The sequence below is a fragment of the Caenorhabditis elegans genome, chromosome X (assembly GCF_000002985.6).
Source record: "Caenorhabditis elegans chromosome X".
Lineage (NCBI taxonomy): Eukaryota > Metazoa > Nematoda > Chromadorea > Rhabditida > Rhabditidae > Caenorhabditis > Caenorhabditis elegans.
In genome coordinates, this window is record NC_003284.9 from 6781990 (window position 1) to 6808692 (window position 26703).

Below are 26703 nucleotides of genomic sequence, written 5' to 3' on the forward strand. Positions count from 1 at the left end.
GCAATATTGAGTAATCAGGCGGAAACGTTAATCTTCTGTACTTCTAAGTTTAAAAGTTTGGTGCTGTAATTTTTTCGAAAAAAAAAACTTTGTTAATGAATGTTCGAATATTTTTCGAAATATCATTCAAGCGTAACCATAAAAATGCCTTGGAGATGTGCAAAGGTTGCAAAAATAAGCACGAAGGTTCATCATCATTTTTCGATTTGGTCATCTACATTGCTCATCCAGCGAATGAGCTCGATTCAGGATTTCTTGGCATTCTTGTCGGAAAAGGAAAAAATGTGTAACGTTTCAAATAAATGTTCCGAATTGGTGGAAATCAAAAAGTTTCAGCCATCTCTGATATTTTACAGATCGTCATGAAAATTCGGCAGTGGCATTTTTTAACTAATGTTTATTAATTTGATTATTTCAATTATTCTCAAAAATTGAAAAACTTTATGCTAATGATTTTTTCAAACAAAAAAGTTCAATCTCGAAATGTCGCAAATCTGAACATACTTGAACATGTTTGAAGTGAAAAATATTACGAACTTCACTTCAAAACACAGAAATCAACAGAAGGTGCGGTTTATTTTAATGAATACTGACGGAAAAAGCATTCGTATTGCTCAGCGTTTGCTCGCAGATTTGCATACGTAATAAGGAAACGGCTACAAACCGCCTCAAGTGAAATCCTCGAGTATTTTTAGTTGCCGAATGTGACGGAGAAGTTGAAATGCTCAAAATGATTATCTCCTCTTTCTCGTACTTCTTTTTTCTTATGTCTCTGTTACATTCTATTTTATATTGTTGCGATTTTGTGAAAACGAACTTGTTTTTTGTTTTCCGTGTGTACACTCATAAACTTTCTACTTTTCGAGGACATGTTGAATATTTTTTGGTGCATACTTGTTGTCAGCTAGACAAATATAGGTTATAAATATTCAATAATCATTATTTTGTTATGCGAATAAATGGCAATAAAAATAGATAGATAATTTACATACGGGCAAATATAGATGAAAAGTCAGAGAGCATCGATGATTCTGAGCAAAAGGAATGCATAGGAAACGGGTGGGGATGGAAAATAAAACAGAAAGAACCATTGCCATCTGGCTCAGGTTTTTTGAATTGCAAATTTGGGGAGAAATAGAATAAATAGGATAACAGTGGTGGAGATTTGACCAGTCGTTGATGCTTAACACTTTTTGAAAAGTATTGTTTTTTTTTATTTCTAAATTCCAATCATTTAAAAGTTTCAGAAACGCAAACATTTATTCAAAATGAAATTCATGACACTTGGAACTCTATTCCTTCTGATTCAATTTGTATATTCTGTGAGGCAAGAAGAGCCACCGAAAACACAAAAGAGCAGTGAAGCACAAAGTATGTATTTTCATAGAAATGTAAAAAATAACAAATAGCCAGAAACGCGAATGTTATGGTTTTAATGATTCTGTAAATCTCTGAAATTGCATTATTATAATATTTTATAATATTATTTTCACAGATTTTAAAGCTACACATGATCGGCTGAAACGCCAAAATGGATATGGAATGTGGAATAATGGCGGTGAAGGAGGCGGAGCTGGAGAAGGAGGAAATTTCCCAATGGGCAATTGGAATGGACCAAACTCCAATGGTAGGTACATAAAAATATAAAACTCAACTCAATTTGAAAAAAAAAACAAAAGACCTTTTTCAAGTTTCCGGTTTAGGCTACAGTGGTCCTCAGCAACCTCCTCCAGACAATAGTATCAAGGGAAGTGTGGGGAATAAAAATTCAAAGCCAGCAGAAGAGACTGAAAATCAGAATAAAGAAGATGGTCAGACCCCTTGGATGCCAAACGAAGGTTTTATGTCAACTTAACTTTTAATAGTAATTTTATATTTTTAGCCAATGGCCCAAGTGGATATAATAATGGTCCTCACCCAAATGGAAACTTTCCGAACTTGAATGGGTATAACAACGGTCCCAGTTCATTCAATGGTGGAAACACTAATGTAGATGACGGTATTAAAGGGAGTGTTGGAGCAGCAGTTGAGCCAACTAAGTCACCATACCCAAACAATGGGTATGGGTACGGAAACCGAAACGGTTATGGAAATAATTTTGGTTTCAATCGTATGGCCGGAGGTAATGGTTATGGAAATAGTTTTGGAAGACCCATTCTTCCGAGAGGAGAGAGATTTTTCCGTGGGAGACAAGCCTGGAGATATTAATTTTGTTTTTATGCATAATGGTAAAATTGTCATGTGATATAATATTTCTGCAAATATAATGAATAAATATGTTTTCATTACCAGTACATGTATATTCATATCTAGCTTGATTTTTTGTTCTACATTGTTCTACATTTATGATGGCTGATAGAAGGTTGCCTGGTCATAAAGTTGATAAAAACTAAATGCGAAAAAGCTGATAGGCAAGTAATTTAATTCGAAATTCATCGGCAGTCATGAGGCGAGAATTGGCTCTATTTCTTGTTTGTTCAGTATTTGCCACTGTTTTCGGGTATGATTTCGTTTTTTCATTGATTAGTTGAAATATTTATAGTTTAGAACAGATTCATCTCCATCATTCAAGATTGACACTGTGAATAGTCAATTTTTACTTGATGGAGATCCTTTCACCTACATTGCTGGAGAAATACACTATTTCCGAATTCCGCATCAAAAATGGGATGACCGTCTGAAGCGAGTGCGAGCGTTAGGATTTAATGCAATCACCGTACCAGTTCCTTGGAATCTTCATCAATTTTATCAAGATGAAACTCCTATCCTTTCTGGAAATTTGGATTTGGTCAAATTCATAAAAGCTGCTGAATCAAATGGATTGTATACGATTCTCAGAATTGGTAATAGTAAAATATGTATTATGGGAGAAACGTTAAACATCACCGTTGGGTTTTATATTTTGATTATGCATGTTTTTTTACAAATATTTTAGGGCTTTGACCACGCGAGACAGCTAGAGTTCTTCAAAGTCTAATTTTTTACTAATTACTTTTTTTTTACTTTTACTTTTTTTACTAAAAAATTTACTAAATTTCAAAAGTTTCTTTGAACTGAGGGAATATTTTGAAGATTAAGGTTTAGCGGTTGAATATAATAAACTATAGGGCCGTACATTTCTGCTGAATGGGATAACGGCGGCCTTCCTTGGTGGCTCATCAGGAATACGAAAATTGGAAAGTACCGGAGCAGTGACCCATCGTAAGTTTTTCTCAGCATTTTTCCTTGCTTTTTACACAGTATACAACAAACAGATTTATGACGGAAGTAACTCAATGGTGGAAACATCTACTTCCAAAAATCTACCCGCTCATGAGAAAAAACGCCGGGCCCGTTCTCATGGTTCAAATTGAGCATTTTTACGGTGCGCTCGGCATTTGTGATCAGCAATATCTTCTACAGCTTGCAAATATGGCGAAGGAGAATTTAGGAAATGATGTTGTTCTTTTCACTGTCAATCCACCAGTTCTTCAATTTATGAGATGTGGAACACTTCCAAATATTCTACCAACTATCGAAATTGTGCCAAATGCAAATGCCGGGGAAATTGAAAGTTGGTTCAGTATGCAAAAAGCATTCATGCAAGGTTTGTGAACAAATTTGTGAATAATTGAAACAATAAATAGTTCAGGTGCGCCGGCAGTTGCTTCGCAGTTTCTTATCAATCCATTCAAACTATGGGGCAAAAATGTTTCTGATCCTTACCCAAATAATCTTATTATTCAAACGGCAAAAAGTAAATTTGCAAATAACTTTAAAATTATAATTATTTTTCAGCCGCATTTGCATTGAATGCTAGTTTAAGCTTTCATATGACTCACGGCGGCACAAATTTCGGATATTGGAACGGAGCCGTCGATCCTTACCCTGTCACCACGTCATATGACTCATTTGCTCCTATTTCTGAAGCTGGTGATGTTAATCCACTGTATATTTCCATTAGAAATTGGATCAGCAACATTCCTGGCTGGCAGAATCCGCCGACTCCAATTCCAGCTAACTTACCACGGACTGCGTATCCTGACGTCCAACTCACAGTATTTGACACAATTTCTGGTTTCATAATTGGCGCAAATCCCGAATGCTGGAGCAGCCCAGAAACGCCTAGAACGGCTGAATATATTCGTCAAGGATATGGATACATTTATTATAATACTGTTGGTTTTGAGATTTTTAAATTTCGTATAGTGTTGGTTTTTCCAGACCATTATTGAGTGCGGATCCCTGTATATTCCAACTTTTGCTGACAATGCGTATATTTTCTTGAATCAAAACTTTGTGGTAAACTTTTATATTTGTATAGAATTTTTGAAAAGTGAAGAATTTAGAGCACAGTTGTAAATTTAAACCTGGCTTATTTGAATCTAAACATTTGAAGGTACTGAAAAAATTACCGTTATGGAAAAAGGTATTTTGAAATTCCAAAATTAAAAACGTGCCAAACTTTTATAGCTAATTTTAGCATTGTAGAAGAAGTTCAGGAGAATTCATTGCTTGAATATTTATGTCATGACTATCAAAATTGATAGCATAATTATTTTGTTCAGGGTGCCCTTTACAAACAATTTGGCTCAATTCACAATAACACCATAGATGTTCAAGGATGTTTGGACCAGTTCAACTCATTGGAAATCATAATTGAAATAACTGGTAGAGACCATAACAACTACCCTGTTATGTCAAGAGTAAGGCCCCAACGTGTACGTTTTCAATTGAGAAGTTTCTTCCAGGGAATTCAAGGAAATGTCTACATGCGTAACATAACTCTCGAGAATTGGGAGAGCTGTGAAGTTCCAATTGAAACATACGAAATTAGTTTGGTGAAAAATTACGAGAGTCTGAAGCAACATGTTTTCGAAACAATTGACTTTGAAGTATCAGCTACTTCAAAAACGTGCGTCATATATTATTTTATTTACAGAAATCTCAATCGGCAGCAATAGAGCAACCGTCGGTGTTCATTGGAAATTTAATAATCAAAACAGCTCCAGCTGACACTTTTCTAGACACAAGAGGTTGGGGAAAAGGCGTTGTGACTATCAATCAGTACAACATTGGACGATATTGGGCTTCTATTGGACCACAGGTGCCCAATTTACTGTTTTTAATATATTTTTCAAAAGTTAATTTTCAGCAAACTCTTTATATTCCATCGGAATTCCTTCACAAAGGGGAAAATCTCATCATGTTTTACGAATTTGAAGGCGCCACAACAGCCTGTACAGCAACTGCTTGTACAGCAAAATTCACAAATATCCCGGTGTTTGATTATTGAGATCGTTTATTGAATACTTATAAATGTAATTTAATAGTCTAGTTGTCTTCATCAGAACTCTCCGTATCCTGTTCATCACTTTCATTACTCAGAGGGTTTCTGTACAAATGCAAAGAACTTCCACACTGTTTTGCCGCTTCTGCAACAGTTTGTTTTCCAACCGGGACATGATCAACTGAAGGGAGAAGCTCAATTGTATCCTCTGAACAAACATAATTAATCAAAGATAATATTAAAAACCAAAGTACCTTTATCATTAAGTCTACTCGCACTTTTGCTAAATCTCGCAATACTAGTGCTTGGAGCTCTACTTCTTGATTGTAAATAAGAATGAATTCCAGAAGGCGCAGTGGAGTTCGTGTCTGGTCCCATGCTCAGAAGTTGCCTTTGAAGTGATAGTTCGCGGAGCTTCTTCTGATTGTCACGAATGCTAATGAATTCGCCCAATGTTTCACTGTAAATTAGCTATGTACAAACATGTACAATAACTGAAGTTAAAATGTAAAATATACCCAGACGTTTTGTCGTCTCTCCATTTCTGCCCTTCTCTTGACCCAAAAAAAATGAGCACGAGTGCAAAAACAAAAAGAATTGAAACACCAAGAATTATGGCAAATAAGACGATGCTAAAACCATGTTCTGAGTATCCATATAGTTCACGTGGGGGTTGTTCAGGTTTTTCGTTCAAATTCTGAAATGTAAAGACATTTTTTCTGAAATTTTTTTTTGAAAATTTCTGAAATTAAATTCTAAAATTTGAAGAAAACATTAATCACATGCCCGGTCCGCTTCTTTCAGGTTATGGTTACTTGCCGCAATACTTTCGTTTGCTATTTGCCAGCTCACCCCGATAACCGCACGCGATTATTGTGGCTATGTAAAATTTCAAGGCCAAATGCATATTTTATGCTTAACTGTCAAACTTTGCTAATCCGTCCATTTCCATCTCGCTACTACTTTATTCGAGCCGTTCAATTGGTTTGTTAAGCTATTCTTCAGTGTAAAATGTTGAATAAACTAATAATCAAATGAAAACTAAGTTACGGTCGCTTCAAAGCTGTGCATTTCTCAAAACATGTAGAGTTTTGTTTAAAAGTTACCTGATCTGGATTCGCTTTTGTCAGTTTCTCTTCTTGTTCATCCTTTATCAATTCATCAATACCTTCTCCTTCAAGAGATGAAATATTTCTCTGAATTAATATTTAAACATTTTAGAATGTTGACAAATTTAATTATTTTGTTCTTACTACCGCAACATTACACCAGTCCACCGGAAATGTTGGTGCAAAATACTTATTCATCACGACAGATGAGGGATTTGAACAAAACTCGGGCATAGTTTGTAAATTGTGTACAATTGACATGGTTCCGGGATAGAACTTTTGCTGTGTACCAACATACACCATTGTTCTGAATTTTTCAAAAACTGAATTGAATTAAAACATTTTTTTACCCGAAACTATTTTTGAAAATGTGCTCCTTGCCACGTGGAATAATGTATCTGGAGCGAACACCTGCAATATATGGGTTTACATTTCTTCCCCGGAATGTGTTTCGCAATGAGTTTTCTAGTTGACCTGAACAATATTATGATGATGATGACAAAAGTGTGTTTTTTATTACTCACTTATTTTTCTGTCTCGATTTGAAACTAAATCCTCTACATCTAGTCCATTTATTGGCAGTTCAAAAACTTGTTGCGTATTTCCTTGATACAATGCTGCAAAATTACAGTTTACTGTTTCTTTTTTTTAATGTTCTAAACTATAAACTAACAGTCTTCCACCAAATTAATCACCACCATTCTTTGCTGTATATCAAAATTATCCAGTCGTTTCGCAATCACGTGTAGTGTAACATGCTGCACATTTGTGACCGGTGTGCCTGAAACATACATAACTACGATAAAAATCATAAGATGATTTTATTTTTATGAATGTACTGGTGTGTTAATAACTAATCGATCACCTATTAGATAAGCGATTTCCGGGTGTCGCGACGGTAAGAGACGTAACCAGTTTGGAAGAGCCGGCTTTTTGTTTAGCGTAGCTTCCCATTTCACTTTAACTGAAAATAAAAGAGCAATTGATAAAAACGATCAATAGTTTGCACCTGTGCTCGGGAAAAAGTGTGCAGAATGGAGAGTGTGGACAAAAAACTTTCCCTTGGTTGCAGTCACGTGAGTAGGAGCTTTGAATGATTTCGACGTTCGAAATAGCAACAAAATGGAGAATATCGAAAAATCGAGTAAACGAATTTTCATTTTAAGTGAAGATTTTGTGTGAAAGAGATGTGTGGAACGAGATCCTTTACAACGGCTGCTCGCTGAGCCGTCCGCACAAACTTTTGCTTTTTACACAGCTCAACTGGGTTGGCGGTTTGAGGGAAGCTGCCAACAAGACCCGCCGGGGAAATCATTGTTGACGATATTTTAGAGCATGATGAACTTGATGAGATAAACTGATGTGGTGGGGTTGATTGATGTCGTCTCAATAATGTTTTTAAGATAAAAATAATGAATATATACATTAAAAACGATACTTGAAAGAAAACGTGATATGAATGTCTTTATTTGGAATTTTGGTTTCAGGAGAGTCTCTCTTTCAGAAATTCAGAAAAGGGGTGAACAATTTTTAATCTAAAAGGTAAAAAGTTGTTAAAGAAAGAGTAAATATTAAGAAAATTGTAAATTTTTCAAAGTTAGACTTTTTAAAATCATTAAAAAAAACTAGAGCTAGGTAAAACTTCAATTTTGTTTAATTAGCCTTGACACAGCGGCTGGGAAATAATTTATCATTCTACAAAAAGTTTTTTCATTTTCGTCATTTATACACTTTTTTTTGTTGAAAAAACTAGAATTCAGAGTTTGTCAAAGGTTGGGTATTGGCCGTTGTGAAAATGAAATTTAAATTGTGGTTTAAAGGTTTAAGACTATAGTGAAACTTTTCAAACGACTTTTTAAATTTTTTGTGCAGTCGAAAATTCAAGAAAACTTAGTTTTCACCTATCATAATTCTGGAAGTGGCTGGAAAACAATATAATTTCCAAAATTTCAACTTAAAAGTATATATATCTAAAAGTTTTTGAAGTATGTATATTTATATTATGATTATTGGTCATGCACGACTAATATAAGTGTTTTTAAGCCAACAAAAAATATTGTTAAAAAACTTTCGGCCAATTTATAGTAACACATGTTTTACTACTTAAAACTTCAATACTTGGTTCAATGAAACAAATTTATAAAAATTACTTCAGGTTCTAAAATTATTAGTAATTGTATACACACCTGCTCCACCACTGCAACAGTTCTCAATTTATTTCATCTAGTCCAATGTCCAAATTCTGATTTCGTATTCCCTATCTACTTCGTAACGAAAATTGTGAGACAATTTGACGATAATGATAATGATTTCATATTTTGTGAAAATAAGCCGATTAAATTTTTAACGTGTGGAACTTTCTAGAACTAATTTTAAAGTGTAGTCATATTTTAATAGGGGAGAACAAATCTGAATTGTAGGCCATTGAAATTGTTATTTTGATCAGAATGACGATGAGGGTGTGACGACGACAAAGCAGTGTTGACTTGTTGCTGAAAGTACATATGATTTTGCTGGAAAAAGTTTAATGTGTTCTTTTGGCAAACAGAACGCTATAAAATCCGGATCCTTGTCAGCAAGTCATTTTGTCAACCCGGACACTTTTTAATGGTTTTCCCTCATTTTACACACAAAGTACACTACTTTAATAGCCGATCTAAACTTTTGACTCGGTGAGAGGAAATAATTCCGTTTTCAGCCAGCCAACCTCCTCTACTAATTATCACTAAAATCGGTTGTGACGTTTACAATTATATCATCAAGAGTTTGTGTCGCATATAAAAGAAACCCGGAGCGCTGCTTCTCAATTAGTGATAACGCACCATGTCGGGCCGCGTTTTCCTTCTTCTGGCTCTTGTCGCCTTGGCTTCTGCCATCCAGAGGTTAGTTACATTTTTAATATACCATTCATATATTTAAATTATTTTATTTTATTTATTTATCATGTTTCTTCTTTTTTTAGAATCAAGCTCGAGAAGCGCACTTACACTCGTGAACAATACAAGTTCGGATCAATCCAAGAGCATCTTAAGGCCAAGTACGTCCCAGGATACATTCCAAACAAGGATGCATTCAACGAGGGTCTTTCTGATTACTCCAATGCTCAATACTATGGACCAGTGACCATTGGAACTCCACCACAAAACTTCCAAGTTTTGTTCGATACTGGATCCTCCAACTTGTGGGTGCCATGCGCCAACTGCCCATTCGGAGATATTGCCTGCAGAATGCACAACAGAGTTAGTTTTGAAGTATTCAAATCAACTTTTTTTCAATAAAATAATTTTCAGTTTGATTGCAAGAAGTCTTCTTCCTGCACTGCTACTGGAGCCTCTTTCGAGATCCAATACGGAACTGGATCCATGAAGGGAACCGTTGACAACGATGTTGTCTGCGTAAGTCAATCTTATGATGTTATTTACAATATAGCTGAAAAATATATTTATAGTTCGGACATGATACCACCTACTGTACTGATAAGAACCAAGGATTGGCCTGTGCTACTTCTGAGCCAGGAATCACCTTCGTCGCTGCCAAGTTTGACGGTATCTTCGGAATGGGATGGGACACTATCTCTGTTAACAAGATCTCTCAGCCAATGGACCAAATCTTCGCCAACTCCGCCATCTGCAAGAATCAACTATTCGCTTTCTGGCTTAGCCGTGACGCCAACGACATCACCAACGGAGGAGAAATTACCCTTTGCGACACCGATCCGAACCACTACGTCGGAAACATCGCTTGGGAGCCACTCGTCTCTGAGGACTACTGGAGAATCAAGCTCGCTTCGGTTGTCATCGATGGAACCACCTACACCAGCGGACCAATCGACTCGATTGTTGACACTGGAACTTCCCTTCTCACTGGACCAACTGATGTCATCAAGAAGATCCAACACAAGATCGGAGGAATCCCACTCTTCAATGGAGAGTACGAAGTTGAGTGCAGCAAGATTCCATCTCTTCCAAACATCACCTTCAACCTCGGAGGACAAAACTTCGATCTTCAAGGAAAGGACTACATCCTTCAAATGTCCAACGGAAACGGAGGATCCACCTGCCTCTCTGGATTCATGGGAATGGATATTCCAGCCCCAGCCGGACCACTCTGGATTCTCGGAGACGTCTTCATCGGACGCTTCTACTCGGTCTTCGATCATGGAAACAAGAGAGTTGGATTTGCCACCTCTAGAACCGGAAAATAAGCCTATTTCTAATTTAAAAACTCAATTTCTATGCCATTACTTGCTTGATTGTAATAAATGTGGTTATGTGATGATAAGAAGTTCTAAAACAGTTCTTTCTATACGTTTGCAAGAATTCTAAAAACCCTGACTGGCTTCTTGATAACAAAGTTTACATTGGGTGGGAGGAAAACACAATTTTATGAGTTTTATTTTATGCTGTACTCAAAGAAAACAAAAAATCCAAAGCTTTCGCGAAACATGTGGTTCTCACTTTTTCATGACGCAAGAAATTTTCGTACTTTTCTCACTTGTTCCAGCATGATTCAAATGCTTTGATACACTCCATTTCCACATGTTTTAAATCTCACTAGTGAACACTTTCCGTAGAATCCTCCAAGAGAATAGTGGCACATTTGTGCTACAAACAATCTGTTAGAAATTTGTTTATATTTTTGACATTCTTCCTTCTATTCCTTCTATTCCTGCTAGCCGATCCTCCTCCCCTCAACTTAGAAGAGACATTTGAGATGTTCGATTAGATTTTATTGAAATATACACTTGTGCACGCAAAAACCGCGCGATTATTGTGCAATACCATGTCGTGTTTGTAAAGGAAGACCGCACACAATGCATGTTTCCGGTGACTCGGAAAATATACGTGAATTTATGCTTTGCGTAAATAGAAGTTACGAAACTTCTTTCTTCCGTTTTTTCTCTACTTGAAAGTCTGAATTTTTGTTTTAGACTAAATTCAAAATTTGTTTTGAGAAATTTTTTTTAATTGAGGGAACTTTCCCTGGATATTTTTCTAACGCTATGCAAAGCATTGCAATGTGCTAATTTTTAAAGTACAACTATTCTAAAAACTTTAAAATGTTTTATTTACTGTCAAAAACTTATTATAATATTGTCAGTCGACAAGCTACAAGAAATTGTAGTTTATCATCATGGTATTATATTAATTTAAACTATAATATTCAGAATTCAGACCTAATCGGGCTGTAGACTTTTATTTTTTACGTGTTTTTCAAATTTTAATTATCCTTTTTTTTTCAAAAAATGGCGACCTAATAAAAATGATATTAGCCTGCCGTTAACTGAAAAACTTATAAATTACATTTTTGCCATAAAATATAATCTGAATTATAACAAGAATGTTATTCTGATCAAAATTATTGAATTTTTCATAAAACGGTTCAAATGTACAAAAAGATTAGTTTCCTAATTTTTGATTTTTTTTCCTTTTTTGGGCAAAAAACTTATTTTAAAAAACAACATTTCGCGTTTTTTCCAAATAGTTTTAAAAAATTGTATTCAGCCCCACTGACGATATTCTAACTTTGAAAAACTTTGGATACCAATAAATAGGCAACCCATAACTAAAAAAAAGTGTGTTTCTCATTTTTATTTATTTTTCTGAAATATTCCAGATTTCATTTACCCGCTGGTACTTTCTCATAGCCAATATAGTATTCCATCATTTTATTTATTGTTTGATATCACATTTCCACTGACCACCTCTCCATTCACTGTGAAACAAGACCTTGAAAATATTTTCCCACATTGGGTGGGGTAAAATGCATACACCATCTAAACCTATTGTTCGAAAACGCTTCACCTGGGAAGGTTATTCTTTTAGTGAAAATTGTGATTTTGAGCGATATGATGCATGAATAGGTGGCTGATAATAAAATTAATCAATCAATCGTCTTTCATCTTACTCTGATCTCTTTGCTGGTCGCGATGTGATAGAATAAAAAACAGTTCATAATTCTTTTTTGGTTTTTGATGTGGACTTCCAGTTCTCTATCTTCGATCACATGCTTAGTTGGTCATCGGCGGACTGGCATCATCAAGAGAGCTTCATAAATCTTTTGGAAATTATCATAGGCGGTTTCGCCAAAAAGGGGCAAAACGCTTAGTATGTGCGATCAGAAATGGGAATGTAGGAGGATGAAGAGGAGCAGGTGATTTGCGTGCGCATCCGATGGCCTCTTTTCCTGCATCCTTCTGTCATCTATCATATGGAGACTCATTTCAATTACCGCTTCTTATTCGATCTGTCCCGTCGCCACTCTTCTTGCTCGCTTTTTCGTCGTCCTAAATACACTCTTTTTCCCAATTCCCATCACATTATTCAGCACATCACAGTTCCCTCAACCCCACTAGCCCATTCCTCAACGACACTTTTCCTTTTTCTGTCGCTCTTTTTTTTCCCGGACATAACTTACTCTCATAACGCGCTCGTACAATTTGTTGAGTTGGAATTGCAAGGCGGAAAAGTTACAGCAGCAATGCTGAAATAAGAAAAAAGCACCTACAATTTTACGAAGCGGCTGCTTTTCTTTTTTCTTTTTTTCCCCTCCACACATACACCAACATAACAATCAAGAATTTAGTATTAGTATTATGTGGTATCAGTGTTGTTCTCTTCCTTTGTTTAATTCAAAACCTGTCACGGCTGTCTGTAATATCGAGAACTGTAATTAAAACTATGCGTTCTTGAATTGCATTTTTCCCAATACTGTCAGTTATTGGCGCCAGATTTTCAAAAGAGTTTCCATGATAAAATTCAGTTGTTTCATGGTTCAATTGTTCATTTAATTTTGTTCAATTCAATCTACTACCGTTTTCCCTCTATTAGCATTTCATCCCAATTTTCAAACTTGTCAATTGTCAATTATTCTACTCAAAAACTGTTAACAGAATAAACAAAAGGTTTTTGTTTTCTAGTGTTTGTAATTCAAAATTAATAGGTAGAACCTTTCAAAATAAAACAATTGGATAGAGAAAATACGTAAAGTTGAACCGAAACTCATAATTTAAAATTTCATCAGCGATTTGTTGTTTTTGAAACATAAACACATTTTGAGCCATTCAGTCATACGAACTTTGAACCTACTTACAGATTTCTGTGGTCATTATTTTATGTGTTGAACGTTTTCTATTAGAACCGCTTCTAATAGACAGAAACCTGATCTCCAGTCTTTTAAAACTTGAAAATACTCTTGTTGTCATAATTTCTGAGGCGCTCTGCACGCTTTGATTTTTGATAAATCTAAAGCACTTTTGCATGTTCAAACCCTACAATATTGGAATATAAGAATTTAAACATGATGAACTCGAATAGTTTTTATTTTGATATTTAGTCATTTTAGCACTGGCTTTTAATCATTTGTACACTGGTCATAGTTCATATTTAATTCAGTGCAACACTAGTTTAGCCTGCAGTAATATTAGAAGAAATACAGTAATTGAAGTTCGATTTAAATGCAATTTTCAAGCCTCTCACTCCAAATGAGCGAACCCATCAAAAATGTGTGTCAGTATAACAACATTTACCTTCCATATTGTCATATTTTCTACTGACATGCTAATTACCTCATGTCCCCCGATCACAATCAAATGTTATATATTTGTTGACTCGTTGGAATTTAGTTAGTTTTGCTTCGCGCAGCAGTGTCAAAAACCGAATTTCCATTAATCAACTCCTCCAACGACAATTTGTGTGTTATCTACTATTCAAATCTAATAGTCAATCGCGTTAAGAAACTTTACTCTCGACTAGTTATCCGTTTCGATTACTTCCATTACTCGTCCTTGTCACCCTGTATTATCATGTTTTTGTCGTTAACCCCAGCCTCCCCCATCCCATACCATCACCTAACATATCTTTATTCCGTTTTTGCAGACCTTCAATCATCTCACAATGATATATATTCCTTATATGTCTCTTTTTCTTACCGCCACTACCACAACCTCTCCCGTGACGGAAAAGGGAAGCGAAACACCTTTTTCTTCGCTCTCTTTTTGTTTCAACCCCACCGACGCCGATCAAGCGCAATATTTCTTTTTCTGATAGGCGAAGGTGTCGATTTGATTGATAAACTGGGCAACAAGTGAGATTCTTTGAGGTTTTGTATTTCTTTTTTTTCGCGCAAAGACGCGATCAGGTAGTCAGGGGGCCACCAGTGTTGCGAAACTTCCGTATTTAATTACGCTATTAAAACTAATACGGTTACCGTCTATGCATCATCGACATTATTGTGTTGGCAAAATTTAAAATGGTGATGATGGACACATTTGTTTACAAATTTTTGTTTACGAGGTAGCAAACATTTTTATGTCTCAATTTCATCCACATTTTTTGATTTTTTCCAATTCTACAGTGCAGAACAAAAACAACTAAATCATCAAAAAAATTTCAATTTCCCTTTGTAATGTTGTCAGAAAAGCTAAGTTTTCAAGTTTTCAAAGTTTTAATCGTAACACTATGCTTTCCTACATACTCAGAAAATTGTTTCCCTGAGAAAAATATCAAACAAATTGTTTGGTGACATTGTGTTTTGGTCTCTTCCGTTTTTTATAATTCTTGGTATTTAAACTCTCATCAGAGAATCATTTTTGCCTAATGATAAAGCGGTTTCTCATCAAAAATGCAAATCAATTTGAATATTCCGTACGTACCATTTTGTTTTTTTTTGTCAATTTTGTCTTATAACATTTGCTGATAATGTTTATATTCTATGATAATGGTAAATTATGTTTGGTCTCAAACATTAAACTTAACTCTTTATTTGAATAACGTTTCTTATTAGTAGTAAACTCAATTTTTGAAAAATATGAATAAAAATATATAAAAAAATGAAATAACGAAAAACGGTAGTTTATTACACGAAACACTTTATTCATAATATAATTTAATTTACGGTACTTTAAATTTGTGGAAAAGTGCAAGAAACCTATATATTGGCGGAGCTTATTATTGATTTTCTAAGTGCTCGGTCAATTTGTTGTTTTGAATAGTTTTAACTATGTCAATTATATGTAAATTATGCAACAAAAAAAGTTCTAATAAATAGTTCAAAAAAAATTTCCCTAACCATCTTCTTGAAATCACTCATTCGCTTGAGTCGTTCACATAATATCACTGTCACATAGCCCGCCGCTCAATTATCGGTCCTTTTTTGTCACACATTGGACACAAAAAAGTTCCTTCCACCACCCTATTGTGTAGTGCGTCGGCGACCAGAACGGAAAAGGAACAGAACGTTTCAAGTGAATCGGAATGTATCGTAACCATTTAATCCATCGTCCTGTATTTTATTCAGTTCCATGTGACTAGTTCACTAGATTTACGCTCTAAAATACTACATACAATGGAAACATGTGATTGTGGAAGATGTTTCATAGTTCTCTGTAACTGGCATGTCCGCCAACCAATAAATTTGATAGGGTCAATCAACAGATGGTCCCACTTCTCGTTCCATCTTCTTACTTGTTTTATTAGTACATTGGCGGTTTCGTTCAAAGAAACACTGGTTCAATAGTATCTTAGCAAACTTTACTGATTAGGACAATAGTATCGTTTCTCTCGTCTTAAATACTTCTGTTTCCTTTTCCTAGGTTTTCTTATTTAACTCGTTTCTAACACTGAAAAGGTTTTCTCATTCTGAAAAAAAAAATTGGTATAACCGTGTGTTTTTACTTGAGCAGTCGGAAAACTATTAAAAATTACTTTTTCTCTGTTTCAATGCATTTTATAATTCTGTTTTTTTTTATAAATGCTGAAATTAATACTACCCATATTTTGAAATTGAAAAAAGAGAATTATAGTTTTATTAAATTTCGCAACAAAGTAAATTTACTACAAATTAGTCATCGCTCTTCATTAGTTGTCATTGATTAAAATTTGCAGTTAATGATATTTTCTGTCACATATTGATAACGTTGTTTTAATTCTTTAAAAATATCTTTAAAATATATACGTTGCCGACTTCATTGTAACCAAAAAGTAACTTCCGTAGTAAAAATCTTTTAGTAAAATCGAAAGACGGTACAAAATTTTCAGAAAGTCAAGAAACCAATGTTTTGATTTTTTTGGTTTAGCTTAAAAGAAAAACCGAAAAATTTTCTCAGCAGCGTATTTGACTCTGATGAAAATTGCAACTCAATTTTTTGAAGCAATTTTTCGGCGCATTACTAATAGATAAATCATCCTAATCATAATGTACGGTGTTACAAATCTCATTAGTCGTTTCTTTTCAAAATACTCACCATCACCACGCAAACGTCAGTGTTTACTCAAGTTTGCACTGATAATCGGCTTTCGGTTACTCAAATGAAACCGACCTCCGACCGCCTCACCACCATGAAAACACATGTATATGTTCGTTCTCTATAAATTATACAACTTGATACAGCCCGCACCAACCGCTTTTATGGCTAGTTGTGCCCATTTGATTCGTTTTCCACCTTGTTCTTCTTTTCGCTTCCCGTGTGTTTTCGGTTTATTTTGTCTCTTTTCTGCTTATTCTCGTCGTTCAATCTCAAAACACCTCCCATTAAAACCGAACAGTCAATAATTGAGCAGTGGTCTTTGATAAGCCGCCGTCGAAATAGAATTTGCTAATTTTTCTAGATACCCTTTTTAAACTTCCATTTCCGTTTTTTTCGATCATGCACGCTCCAATGAGAACAGTGATATAGTTGCCGTCTTGAAAGCATGTTAATGTACGGAACAAGTTTGGAGGGCGTCGGCAGTGAATCCGTTCTTTTTGACATGCAAAACCAAATGAAATTCAAAACCTTTTTGCCCATACTTTCTACTCTCTATATTCTTCCTTGTGAAGGTGTTCTATTCAATTGCATATGTATGTTTTTTGCTTTCTTTCCAAGCACATTAACAGTGTAACTATGATCAAATTGTCTAGATTCTCGATTGGTTTTATGTTTCAACGGATCTGATGACCGTAAATTTGTAATCGTTTCAGGCTGTAAACCTGATGAGTACAATTTAGGGTGACAGATTTTATGCACTTGCACTGATTGATTTTTGTTGCGTTTATGTGCACTTTAAACTGACAAGTGCATACAAAAATAAAAACTCCAGAAATTTCAAATAAGCAGAAAAACGGATTTTATGTATTTTAACCACATATTGTGAACTATTTTTTCTGTATTTTCAAGTTTAGTAAAATACAAGTTTTTTTTCATCTTGGCCTTCTTTGATTATTCAAAAAAATTCCCAATCATATGGTCTGAAGGGTTTGAAAATTGGCTATGTCCCTAATAGAGATGGGCAAAAGAAATCAAGAGATCAAGAAAAGCCGTTCCAAAAACTCAAGAAAATGTCAAGAAATCAATTTATGAAGAATGCCCAGCTTTCGTCCCTATTCGTGCTTTTCCATATTTACATCGCATTTTTAGTAACGAAATTTTGTGCTTTCGCTTTTTTATTACTAGATTATAATGAAAAAAACTTTTGCTCCAATCATAGAAACTTTGAAATATTACCAAAAATTTTGATTTGGCGTTCAAACATTTTTAGACCTATTTCCGTGATAGTCTTTTCTAATCTTCTCTTTGAATCAAAAGAGCTCATCTTTATTATCTTTTTTTCTCTTATCAACCCGAGACCATCAAACACGAACGGTCAATCATTGTATGTATGTCTGTGCAACAAGTGTCTTTCGAATGTTTGTCACAAAAATTGGTGGGAATCTGAGTGGTTGTAATGCAAATAGATTCGACGTGGTAGTACTGTTTAGCTCTCACTGGTTTCCTTTCATTTTCATTTTATCGGACCCCACAACTCATCAAAATCTGCCACCATCGAGACTGAACATGCCGCAATCGTCCAAGTTCACCACTAATCCTAAAATTATGTACTCTATACAAATAATCTGTCAGGTATGGCATACGGTCTTCAACTCTCCATCTTCTAGTGTTATCTTTCTCAAGTCAAGAGGACGCGGAACATTGCCTCACTTAAAGGGATGCCGTTTCGGGCTCTGCGTTAGGAAATTGTATTTTATCGGTTGTTCTTCTTTTTCAAAAGTTTTCGATTCAGATTTTTACATTTTTAGTCGCCTGTGTCCGTATTAATGTGCGTGATAGTGTCGTGATTTTGTTTGACAGCTCGCGATTTAATGTTTGCGTGATAGGTCTGAGCATTTTCGGAGGCTTATGATTTGAAATTTGAAATTCGAAATTTGAAATTAAAAACTATAGGTTTTACTACTGATTCAATTCATGTTTTTTTCATTCTCGTTTCATCTCCCTTTTGAACTTTTCTGTACACAAACACACCTTTTCAATGTTGTTCTTTCTTCATTTCAATTCCTCTTTGAAGGCATTCTCCAACTTTCTTCCATCGAGATACATAAAATCAATGGAGCCTCTCTTGACAACAGAAGTTCAATTGTACCAAGATAAATTAATAGGAAAAGTAAGTTAATCATGCTATAGTTGTATTAAATTAAGTTTACTTTAACTAATTGTTGGGATCAACTATGTTCCGTGGATTTGTTGTGTAATAATACTCATAATATTTCAAAATCCTCAAATAGTTTAACTAAAAATTCAAAAAAACTACAAACTTTTAAGACACTTTTTAGTCTGTTTTCCAAACGATGATCAGAACTGAATTGGCGCTTTTTTAACTGTAATTTAAAAAATAGTGAAAACTTCAACTACGAAATTTGAGCATGAGCATTGGATATACTTACGCTAAAAATTCTTTCAAAAAAATAGATTTCAGAAATGGAAATCCTACATCGCGAGTTTCTTCGACGAAAATTCTCTGGGCAAAGCTAGAATTGAACTTTTTCAAAGTGACGGGAAAAAGAAGCACTCGGAGCCTGCAAAAACTGTTTTGTTAGAAAATGTGGTATCACTAAAACCGGCAAAAACCGATACAGGAGCCTCTTTTGTAAAAGTACAATATAAGGATGACTCTTTCGTGCAATTTTCCAGTGAAGAATTGCAGAAAATTATCGATGTTCTTAGCGCAATTTGTTTTCCAAAAAAGGTTGGTGTTAAGGGTTTGAAAATATGTTCGTATAGTTATTAGAGCCCCAACGTGTTTTTTAATTAATTGAATTTTTCTTCAGAATGCGTTCACATTTAGAGCAGCATAGTTCTAATTTGTTTTTGCAAGTTTTTAAACTATATAAAGTTCTTTAATTATTTTATTTTAATTATTTACGATGTTATTATGGCTCATACTAGTTGCATATCTTTAGCACTTACTAAAAAAAGACACCCTTTCCTGCAAAATAACAAATTTTAAACATGGTTTTCCCGTAAATCATTTTCCATACATTAAGACCCCCCATTCTTTAATTTTGTGAATTTAAATGTCACTTCCAATGCTTCATTGTCCGTAAGTCAGAAATGTTTGATGGCGCGTCAGGTGGCTTTCACCCTAGACACCTCTCAACCGGTTGCGAAGGTTGCACCACTGTTTGCAAAGCAGAAGAAGAAGAAGAAATTGGAAAATTTCAATGTTTGCCTCTAACATTTAATTATTTGAATAATACGTTGCAATTTAAAAAATGGCAAATTTATTTATGAAGTTTCACCAAAAATGACAAATTTAGAAAAAAAATATTGAAACTGCCATACTAACAAACTTAAACTTGAAAAAAACCTTACAGCTGCAATATGTCACAATTGCCCCCAGCACTTCATTGGATTCTCCCACCGAGGACGAGGAATGCTTCGAATTTCGTATGTTGATTGATTGGTTTCAGAACTGGTTTTTGGTATACACTATTTAATTTTTTCAGCAGAAACATACACAATGCTGAAACTGAAACAAGTGAACGGTAGAGAAAAAACAGAAGGGGTTTACAATTTAAAGTTTGCTGAACATCTTCAAATCAGTGGTCCGAATAACGTGCATTGTATTCCATACCAGACGTTGATATGGTAAAACTATTATTTAGAGAGGTTTTTATTCCAAGTTATATGTTTTGTAGGGTTGGAACGGGGGAACATTGCGTTGGCTTTGGAGTTGAAAATTTGGGAATTTTTGAATTTGCCACTGGAGATGCCATTCTTTTCGTGGAACACTTGAGGTGTGTAATTCTGCGATACAAAATATAATGCATTAATTTTCAGAAGTTTTATTCGATTTAGTTGTGACTTCAGCACCCCTCAGACAAAAACGATTTGCCGCTTCAATCGTTATTTTCATCCCAATAGACTCGTGAATAACACCAGCCCAGGGCTCAGGTACTTTGCATTTCCGTGTTCAGAATTCAATTTCCGTTTTCAGTAACAACTCAACAATGGAGAGTGTGGACTCTGGCGGCGTTTATTCAAAAATCCAGGGCTCAACAGACACTTCAGTATCTAGCCTGCAATTGAATGAAACCGAATTTGTGAACAGAGTTGTGAAAAACGAATTGAGACGAAACGCGTCAATGGAAATGTTGAGACATAAGATTTCTTTTTTGCAAAAGAAAAAGAATGAGTCTCGGACGGATTTCGAGGAATCAGCGGACAGGGATTTTGTCAGGTTTGTGAATTACCACACATTCTTAAAGAGGAGCTAGCGGTTCTTAATCATTTTTAAAAAAGATCTTTTTCACTAAAGAAGTGGTTTTCGCCAATCTTCTACTGGTGCTATTTGACTTTTCTGTAAAAATAGTATGATGTTGTTAGAAGTGGATAAACTTTGTTCATATTGTTATCTATCTGAAATAATTTGTCTTATGAAATTCTAGAAATCAAAAATGCGGGAGAGAGACAGAAAAATCAAATAAAACATCTGGCATTCATTGAAGATTTATGATTGACAATTTCAGAGTCCAACTGCCGAAAGGAATATTGCTCGAGCAAAACAAATTCTCACCAACGAAAAGCGTGTCGTTCCAAGATATGGATTCGGTGACGTCTGAGAATGTATGAGCTTTCTTCCACTTTTTTCCCTCACATCCTTGCTGCCGTCACCCACTTTCTTCAATTTCACACAACTTAATTTCTCACAACAACAACAACGTCTTCCTCACAATTCTAATTCAATATTATTTGCAGAAGATTTACACCCGTCACACCGACTTGTAATTTGAATTTCAATTCCGATTTTCTTCTCCTATTTTCTTCTTCCCTTTCCGCGTTTACTTCGTCAGCTTCTTGTTTCAAAATGTTCAATGCCAACGAATGTACTACGCACACAAAAGATTGATGAATAGATAAATTCAACTTGCTTTATCGACTTTATTTTTATGTACTCCTTCTTCAAGTTTTTAATTCATTTCAGCCCTTTCCCTGTCGCCACGCATTCTGGTTTTTTGCAAATTCATATTTTTCCTTCATTTTAAAGTTTCAATATAATATAGTGAACTATAAAACGAATTTTTACATTTCATTTCTGTTTTTGAAATATTGACAAAATCCGGTTCTTGAATTTTCAGCCTATTATACAGAAAAACATGCATTACCGCCTTGTTTACTTTTTTGTATTGTTTTTCTTCTACCAAAACGTAGATCCACACTTTAGGTAACCTGTTTTCAAATTGTAAAGTAATCAACAATTTTTCATAGAAAAAAAACTGTCATAACTACGCACACAAAAAAGCCTTGAACTATTACGCACGTTTGAGTCACCTGAGACCTGCGACAGCTTCTGGTCATATTTGGCAATTTTTTGTTTCGTTTTTTTTTTCACTTCTACAATTTGAAATCGTGTTCGCGCTATGTGAATGAAATTCCACCAAATTTTCTTGTGTATGGCTTGTTTCGTAACCCATACTCGAGCAATTATTTATAAACACAGACAAAGATCTTAGATTTTCCTGCATTCGTGGGTAGTTATCTTATGCCGTTTATATATGTTGTTATGATTTAGAAATTGTGTTATTGAAACTGGAATTTGATCAAAAACTGCGTAATTTATCTTCAACATATATTGTAAATCATTCTTTTTTAATTTGAATTTTTGTTTGACAAAAAAGTGTTAAACCACGGCATTTGTGAATTTAAATATAAATATTTTTACAAGTACGAAAAAACACTGTTTATTTTTGTATAAAAATTATTATTCACTTTTTCTGAAAATTAATCTAATACTCAAAAAAGAATTATTAATACTTTTTCCGAGCAGTTTCTTTTATGCCTCTAATTTAAAATAATCTTCTGCTTTTCGTGGCATTTTTTCAACCATTTTTTTCTTGAGAAATTCATTTTGTCCACACGTGACCAAATCATCTGACATTGCCCATATTTAGCAGTTTCAGAGAAAAAAAAGTGATCATGCCTTCCGTTTTTGATTTACTTCCGTTTGGCCACTAGGAATATTGAATTGGTAAAAAAGTGGTTAAGAGTTTGCTAAAATCACGTTATCCCGTCACATGATCGAAAGAGGTGACTTTGTTTATTTCTGTGTTAGACAATAGTTTGGTCACCTAAATTCAGGATGTTTATTGTAGTCTGACCTGTTTTTGATTGGTTATAAATCACGAAAGTATTTATTGAAAAACGGTAATTAGAAATTGTCTTGAAAGTATGTAACTTTATTATTAGTTTTTTTTTCTTTTAACACGATATTTTTTGAACCCTACCAATTTGAACTGTGCATTTTCAACTCATATTTTATCAGTGATAACATTGAATTGAATAATCATAAAAACCAAAAACACGCCCAACGCAAAAACCCGCAAACGCCAAGGTTTCGAGGCGTCTCGCGACATAATCAATGGAATTGAAAATGGGAAATTTGAAGAGACGCAGAGAAATAATAAATTGGCGGCAGTTTAAACATGTGAAAATGTGTAGACAATTTCACATGACAGAAAAAAATAAACTTTTGGCTCTGGCTTTGCTGTACTTTTCAAGTACCTACTCTTTTTATTATCGAGCCTGTGTTTTTTTTTGTTCTCACTCTGAAAGACTGTTTCCTACCCCTGTACATATATAGTCTAGGCAGACTACTAGAGAAACGATCGAGCAATTAGATAACGAGGAGATCGTTTTACTCTTCCCGACAACGGCATTCAATTAGCACTCCCCTTCCAAATGAACAGGTGCAACTGAGTACTGGAAACGGGATCATTACCTTGTCACAATGTCAGTTGTAAATTAAGACATTGTTTTTTTGGTGTTTTATTGATCTTTTTTATGTTTTTCTGGGATTTTGCAAAAAATAATGTCTGAAATATTCTGTCAAAAAATCTAATCTTGTGTGTTCTCATAAGCAACGTCAGATGATAAGCTAGGCAAGTCTGAAAAGATCAGATAAGATTAGTATCACAAAAAGAGGAACGCACATGTATCTTCTGGATTCTTTGAATGAAAACACAACATTGAATAATCAAAAGAAGCACGTCCAGTGAAAAATGAATGCTCAAGTCTCCGGGGAGTTGACTAATCCTAGACGTAAAGAAGTAATGTGGTTCTTGGTGATCACACTTCATGCGATGTTACATTTTCTAGAACATTCTTTTATTTTAATAATTTTGTGTGAATTTTATAAAGTATAAAATATTTTTTTTAATGGTCGAATACCAATACAAAATGATTTCCTCAGCTTAAAACTTAGGAAGTTTGAAGGCGGAGTATTATGAGGAATTTAAAAAAAAATCGCTGTCATTGTGTTTAAAAGGCGAAGCAGCATAGTAACTTTTTCAATTATTTTTGAATTAACATAATTGTAATTTTAAATTTTCCAGCCCAAAACTGGCACTTGCTTAGTTTTCAATAATTATAATCTCGAAATTCGATCAAAAATGTTTTGAAAAAACGTTTTCGCGAGTTTAACATCTTATGAACTTTACATTGCCATTGTAATTTTGAGCAACTTGCCAATTAACCGTAATTTGGCAATTTATCTAAACTTTGACAGCAAAATTAGGGAAATCCGAAATTTTTTTAGTGGGTTGTTTATGATCTTCGGTCATAATGAGCTATTGTAAAATATTTTATCATTCTATATTATTTTAATAATCACTATTACACTACTAAACACTATTAGCAAAATATTCTTAATTTTCACTGTTCATATCAAAAATTTCATCTAAATAACAAAAACTTGTTTGTTTGCGAAAAATGTGAGCACACTTGTTTTGTTGATGATATGGAGCGTTATTGGGGCATAGTGATAAATATACCGTCTAATTTTCCCAATATTCGCTTTTCTCTAAACTAACACAACTCGTTCAAAAACAACAGCTTATAATTTTTTACTAATTCCTCACTAACCATTCTGCAGGACCTTTTCGATTTGTGTCTGGCTACGACGAATTCTGGGACCCTCGGTTTTCCTACACAGGGTGGAGGGCTGGTCCGCTCTGTACACAAAACCTCTTTACGACACACCTCTTCGTGGACGTTGCCCACCAACGCAGCGTTCTAAGTCACGGAGAGAGAGAGAGAGGGAGAGGGAGAGGGAGAGGGACGACACTTCATTCAGTCATCATTTATTCACGGGTAACGGCATTGTCTATTTTCGCCATATCTAGTCAAGCAGCGATGGATCCAAGGATGGTGCTACTGAAACTCATGTATCGAATGCGAAATGGTATGTTTTTTCGCTTTAAATTTTTGAAGGGCTTTCATTAACATGATTAATTTTACTAATCATTGCTTTGAGTCTGATTATTCAATAGAATAGTACAGAAGTACTTGGATATTGTTGCCCACCACCATCATTCATCATCAATGGAACTCTCTAGGTCTTGTGATCGCGGCTCGTTTCGTTTTCTTTTTCTCTTGCTCGTGCTCTTGCTCTTTTCGCTCCCTCGTCCAATGTATAGAACTTTTAAATAGAGCAGCACTCCCGCTTTCTCCTAAGCAAAATAAATACGTTTCACTGTGGTTATGTACAAAAATAAATAAATATTATTTAAGCTTTTACGATCTGAAAGAATCTTTTATGGGATTTTGAAATCTGATGAAAGATGGATACTTGTATCCGTCAGAATCACATTTTCTAACACCACATCGTAATGTCACCTGTGAACATGAACATGTGATTTTCATCAGCCTCCCCAACCTAGTCTATCACATCACAAAGTTCGGTCTATTTCTTATCTGTAAGGTCTTGTTATTTTCTCGTCATTATCGATTAGCAGTTTATTGTGTATCACTATCATCACTATAAAGAGCACTAACAAACACGGCTGAGGACTACTTTACTGTCACTTACTGACCTACTGAACAACGAGAGCTCGGCGAGTCAGCCCACTGTCAATAACTCTCATGAGTTGCGCACCCGGTGGGCTGCGTCTCTTGTTTTCACGCTCTTTTCACGTGTTCTACGGACCATGAGGTCCTTTATTTGGGCATTCTCCCCCGTTCATTACCAACGCTACTATTCCTCGTCCTCCTTTCATACACACACAGTGCACCACCCCATGAGCTCTCATGCTATCTCCTTATTCTGTTCTTATTCCTTCTCCGTCTCACATCGAATCCTCTTGCATTGGCAGATCTCTAGCTTGTCCGACTCTTCTTGTTGCTACTTTGTTTTCTTTGCCATAAATGGAAACTTTGGTGAATATGTAGTAACCCAACTCCATTAGTATGTGAATAGAATTTCAACACATTTTCCAACAAAAATTTACACTTGTCAGTCTTGCTCATTCATAGAAACTAAAATTTTCCTTTTGACTTTTTTGCGTATTGCAAGGAACGGAGCAAGAGAAAACGAGCGCCTGAAAATTGTAGAGCGCTGAGATGCGAGCGACGTGTTTTCCCTTTCTTCAGTCGCCTAGCTGAAAATTCAATATTTATATCAGTTTCGTTTCTCCCCCTTGTTGTCTTTGGAGCACACGCCGAGCTTGTTTAGAATGAGAATCTGGAAGAATTGTTTGTTTGTCGCCGAGTTTTTTTCTATTTGAGTTCTTTACCCCGGAAACGACAAAGAGAGCAAAATTTTGTCTTGCAAATATACGATTTATAATAATACTGAGTATTTTAACATAGCAATGTAAAATTTGGTTTACTTAACTTTCCCTTTTTCTCACTCTCAACTGTCAAACAGCAAGATCCGCTGGTGATAATGAAAACCGGTTCCACACAATGCCTGCCACTATTCAATCACTTTTTTTTTCTCCAATGGTCACCATTTCTCTTGAAATTTGAGGATCTTTTGAGACGTACCTGGGTGGGTTAAAAAGAGCAACTGTCTAGCACAAGATGCGCAGGCTCACCCTCATCCAGTTTTACTGCATCAGCTGTTTTCAGTGAGCAAGAAAAAGAAAAAGAGGGACCACGATGTCATTGCTCTTCTTCTTTTTTCTTATATTCTCCCCACTATTTCTCTTGCCTGAGAAAGCTTCCGGCAGAGCGCGTTTTCCTTTTTTAGCTGTTGCTTGAAGCGTGCATCCGTGTGAGTCTTACACAATTTTGGC

The 26703-nt window shown here is 35.0% G+C and overlaps 5 protein-coding genes and 5 non-coding genes across 11 annotated transcripts; 6 read left to right on the forward strand and 4 right to left on the reverse strand.

Moving 5' to 3' along the window:
• Positions 1–685: 685 nt before the first annotated feature.
• On the reverse strand, positions 686–822 carry H22K11.6. The gene has a single exon (NR_071360.1). It is a non-coding gene; the product is annotated as an Unclassified non-coding RNA H22K11.6 (non-coding RNA).
• Positions 823–1017: 195 nt separating this feature from the next.
• Positions 1018–1166, forward strand: H22K11.10. The gene has a single exon (NR_071361.1). It is a non-coding gene; the product is annotated as an Unclassified non-coding RNA H22K11.10 (non-coding RNA).
• On the reverse strand, positions 1041–1166 carry H22K11.11. The gene has a single exon (NR_071362.1). It is a non-coding gene; the product is annotated as an Unclassified non-coding RNA H22K11.11 (non-coding RNA).
• An 81-nt stretch (positions 1167–1247) lies between these two features.
• On the forward strand, positions 1248–2254 carry idpp-6 (Prion-like-(Q/N-rich)-domain-bearing protein). The gene is made up of 4 exons (NM_076738.8): positions 1248–1371; positions 1496–1627; positions 1704–1838; positions 1883–2254. The coding sequence occupies exons 1-4, from the start codon at positions 1269–1271 to the stop codon at positions 2206–2208; spliced, it is 696 nt and encodes a 231-aa protein (NP_509139.2). The 5' UTR covers positions 1248–1268; the 3' UTR covers positions 2209–2254.
• Positions 2255–2421: 167 nt separating this feature from the next.
• bgal-2 (Glycoside hydrolase 35 catalytic domain-containing protein) lies at positions 2422–5316 on the forward strand. Its single transcript, NM_076739.7, has 11 exons — positions 2422–2500; positions 2548–2843; positions 3108–3201; positions 3255–3586; positions 3632–3736; positions 3778–4157; positions 4204–4281; positions 4548–4685; positions 4731–4874; positions 4922–5086; positions 5135–5316. The coding sequence occupies exons 1-11, from the start codon at positions 2445–2447 to the stop codon at positions 5273–5275; spliced, it is 1929 nt and encodes a 642-aa protein (NP_509140.2). The 5' UTR covers positions 2422–2444; the 3' UTR covers positions 5276–5316.
• Positions 5267–7559, reverse strand: sgca-1 (the record flags this gene model as incomplete). 2 transcript variants are annotated; one of them, NM_001373338.3, is made up of 10 exons in its annotated part: positions 5267–5477; positions 5524–5729; positions 5788–5966; positions 6376–6465; positions 6523–6685; positions 6729–6852; positions 6903–6995; positions 7052–7159; positions 7244–7342; positions 7388–7559. In NM_001373338.3, 10 exons carry the CDS (start codon positions 7536–7538, stop codon positions 5314–5316), a joined length of 1377 nt encoding a protein of 458 aa, NP_001360086.1. The 2 variants fall into 2 exon arrangements, with proteins under 2 accessions (NP_001360086.1, NP_001360087.1); NM_001373339.3 differs by lacking the exons at positions 7244–7342; positions 7388–7559 and having other exon boundaries at positions 5314–5477; positions 7052–7079.
• A 1515-nt stretch (positions 7560–9074) lies between these two features.
• asp-3 (Aspartic protease 3) lies at positions 9075–10720 on the forward strand. The gene is made up of 4 exons (NM_076741.8): positions 9075–9260; positions 9341–9617; positions 9669–9773; positions 9827–10720. Exons 1-4 carry the CDS (start codon positions 9202–9204, stop codon positions 10580–10582), a joined length of 1197 nt encoding a protein of 398 aa, NP_509142.2. The 5' UTR covers positions 9075–9201; the 3' UTR covers positions 10583–10720.
• Positions 10721–14332: 3612 nt separating this feature from the next.
• On the forward strand, positions 14333–14460 carry H22K11.8. Its single transcript, NR_071363.1, has one exon. It is a non-coding gene; the product is annotated as an Unclassified non-coding RNA H22K11.8 (non-coding RNA).
• Positions 14461–17095: 2635 nt separating this feature from the next.
• H22K11.9 lies at positions 17096–17232 on the reverse strand. Its single transcript, NR_071364.1, has one exon. It is a non-coding gene; the product is annotated as an Unclassified non-coding RNA H22K11.9 (non-coding RNA).
• Positions 17233–18698: 1466 nt separating this feature from the next.
• Positions 18699–21715, forward strand: M03A8.3 (TLDc domain-containing protein). The gene is made up of 9 exons (NM_076742.9): positions 18699–18794; positions 19107–19376; positions 20005–20077; positions 20137–20278; positions 20329–20427; positions 20471–20584; positions 20628–20870; positions 21160–21256; positions 21389–21715. Exons 1-9 carry the CDS (start codon positions 18738–18740, stop codon positions 21416–21418), a joined length of 1125 nt encoding a protein of 374 aa, NP_509143.3. The 5' UTR covers positions 18699–18737; the 3' UTR covers positions 21419–21715.
• The last annotated feature ends 4988 nt before the right edge of the window (positions 21716–26703 follow it).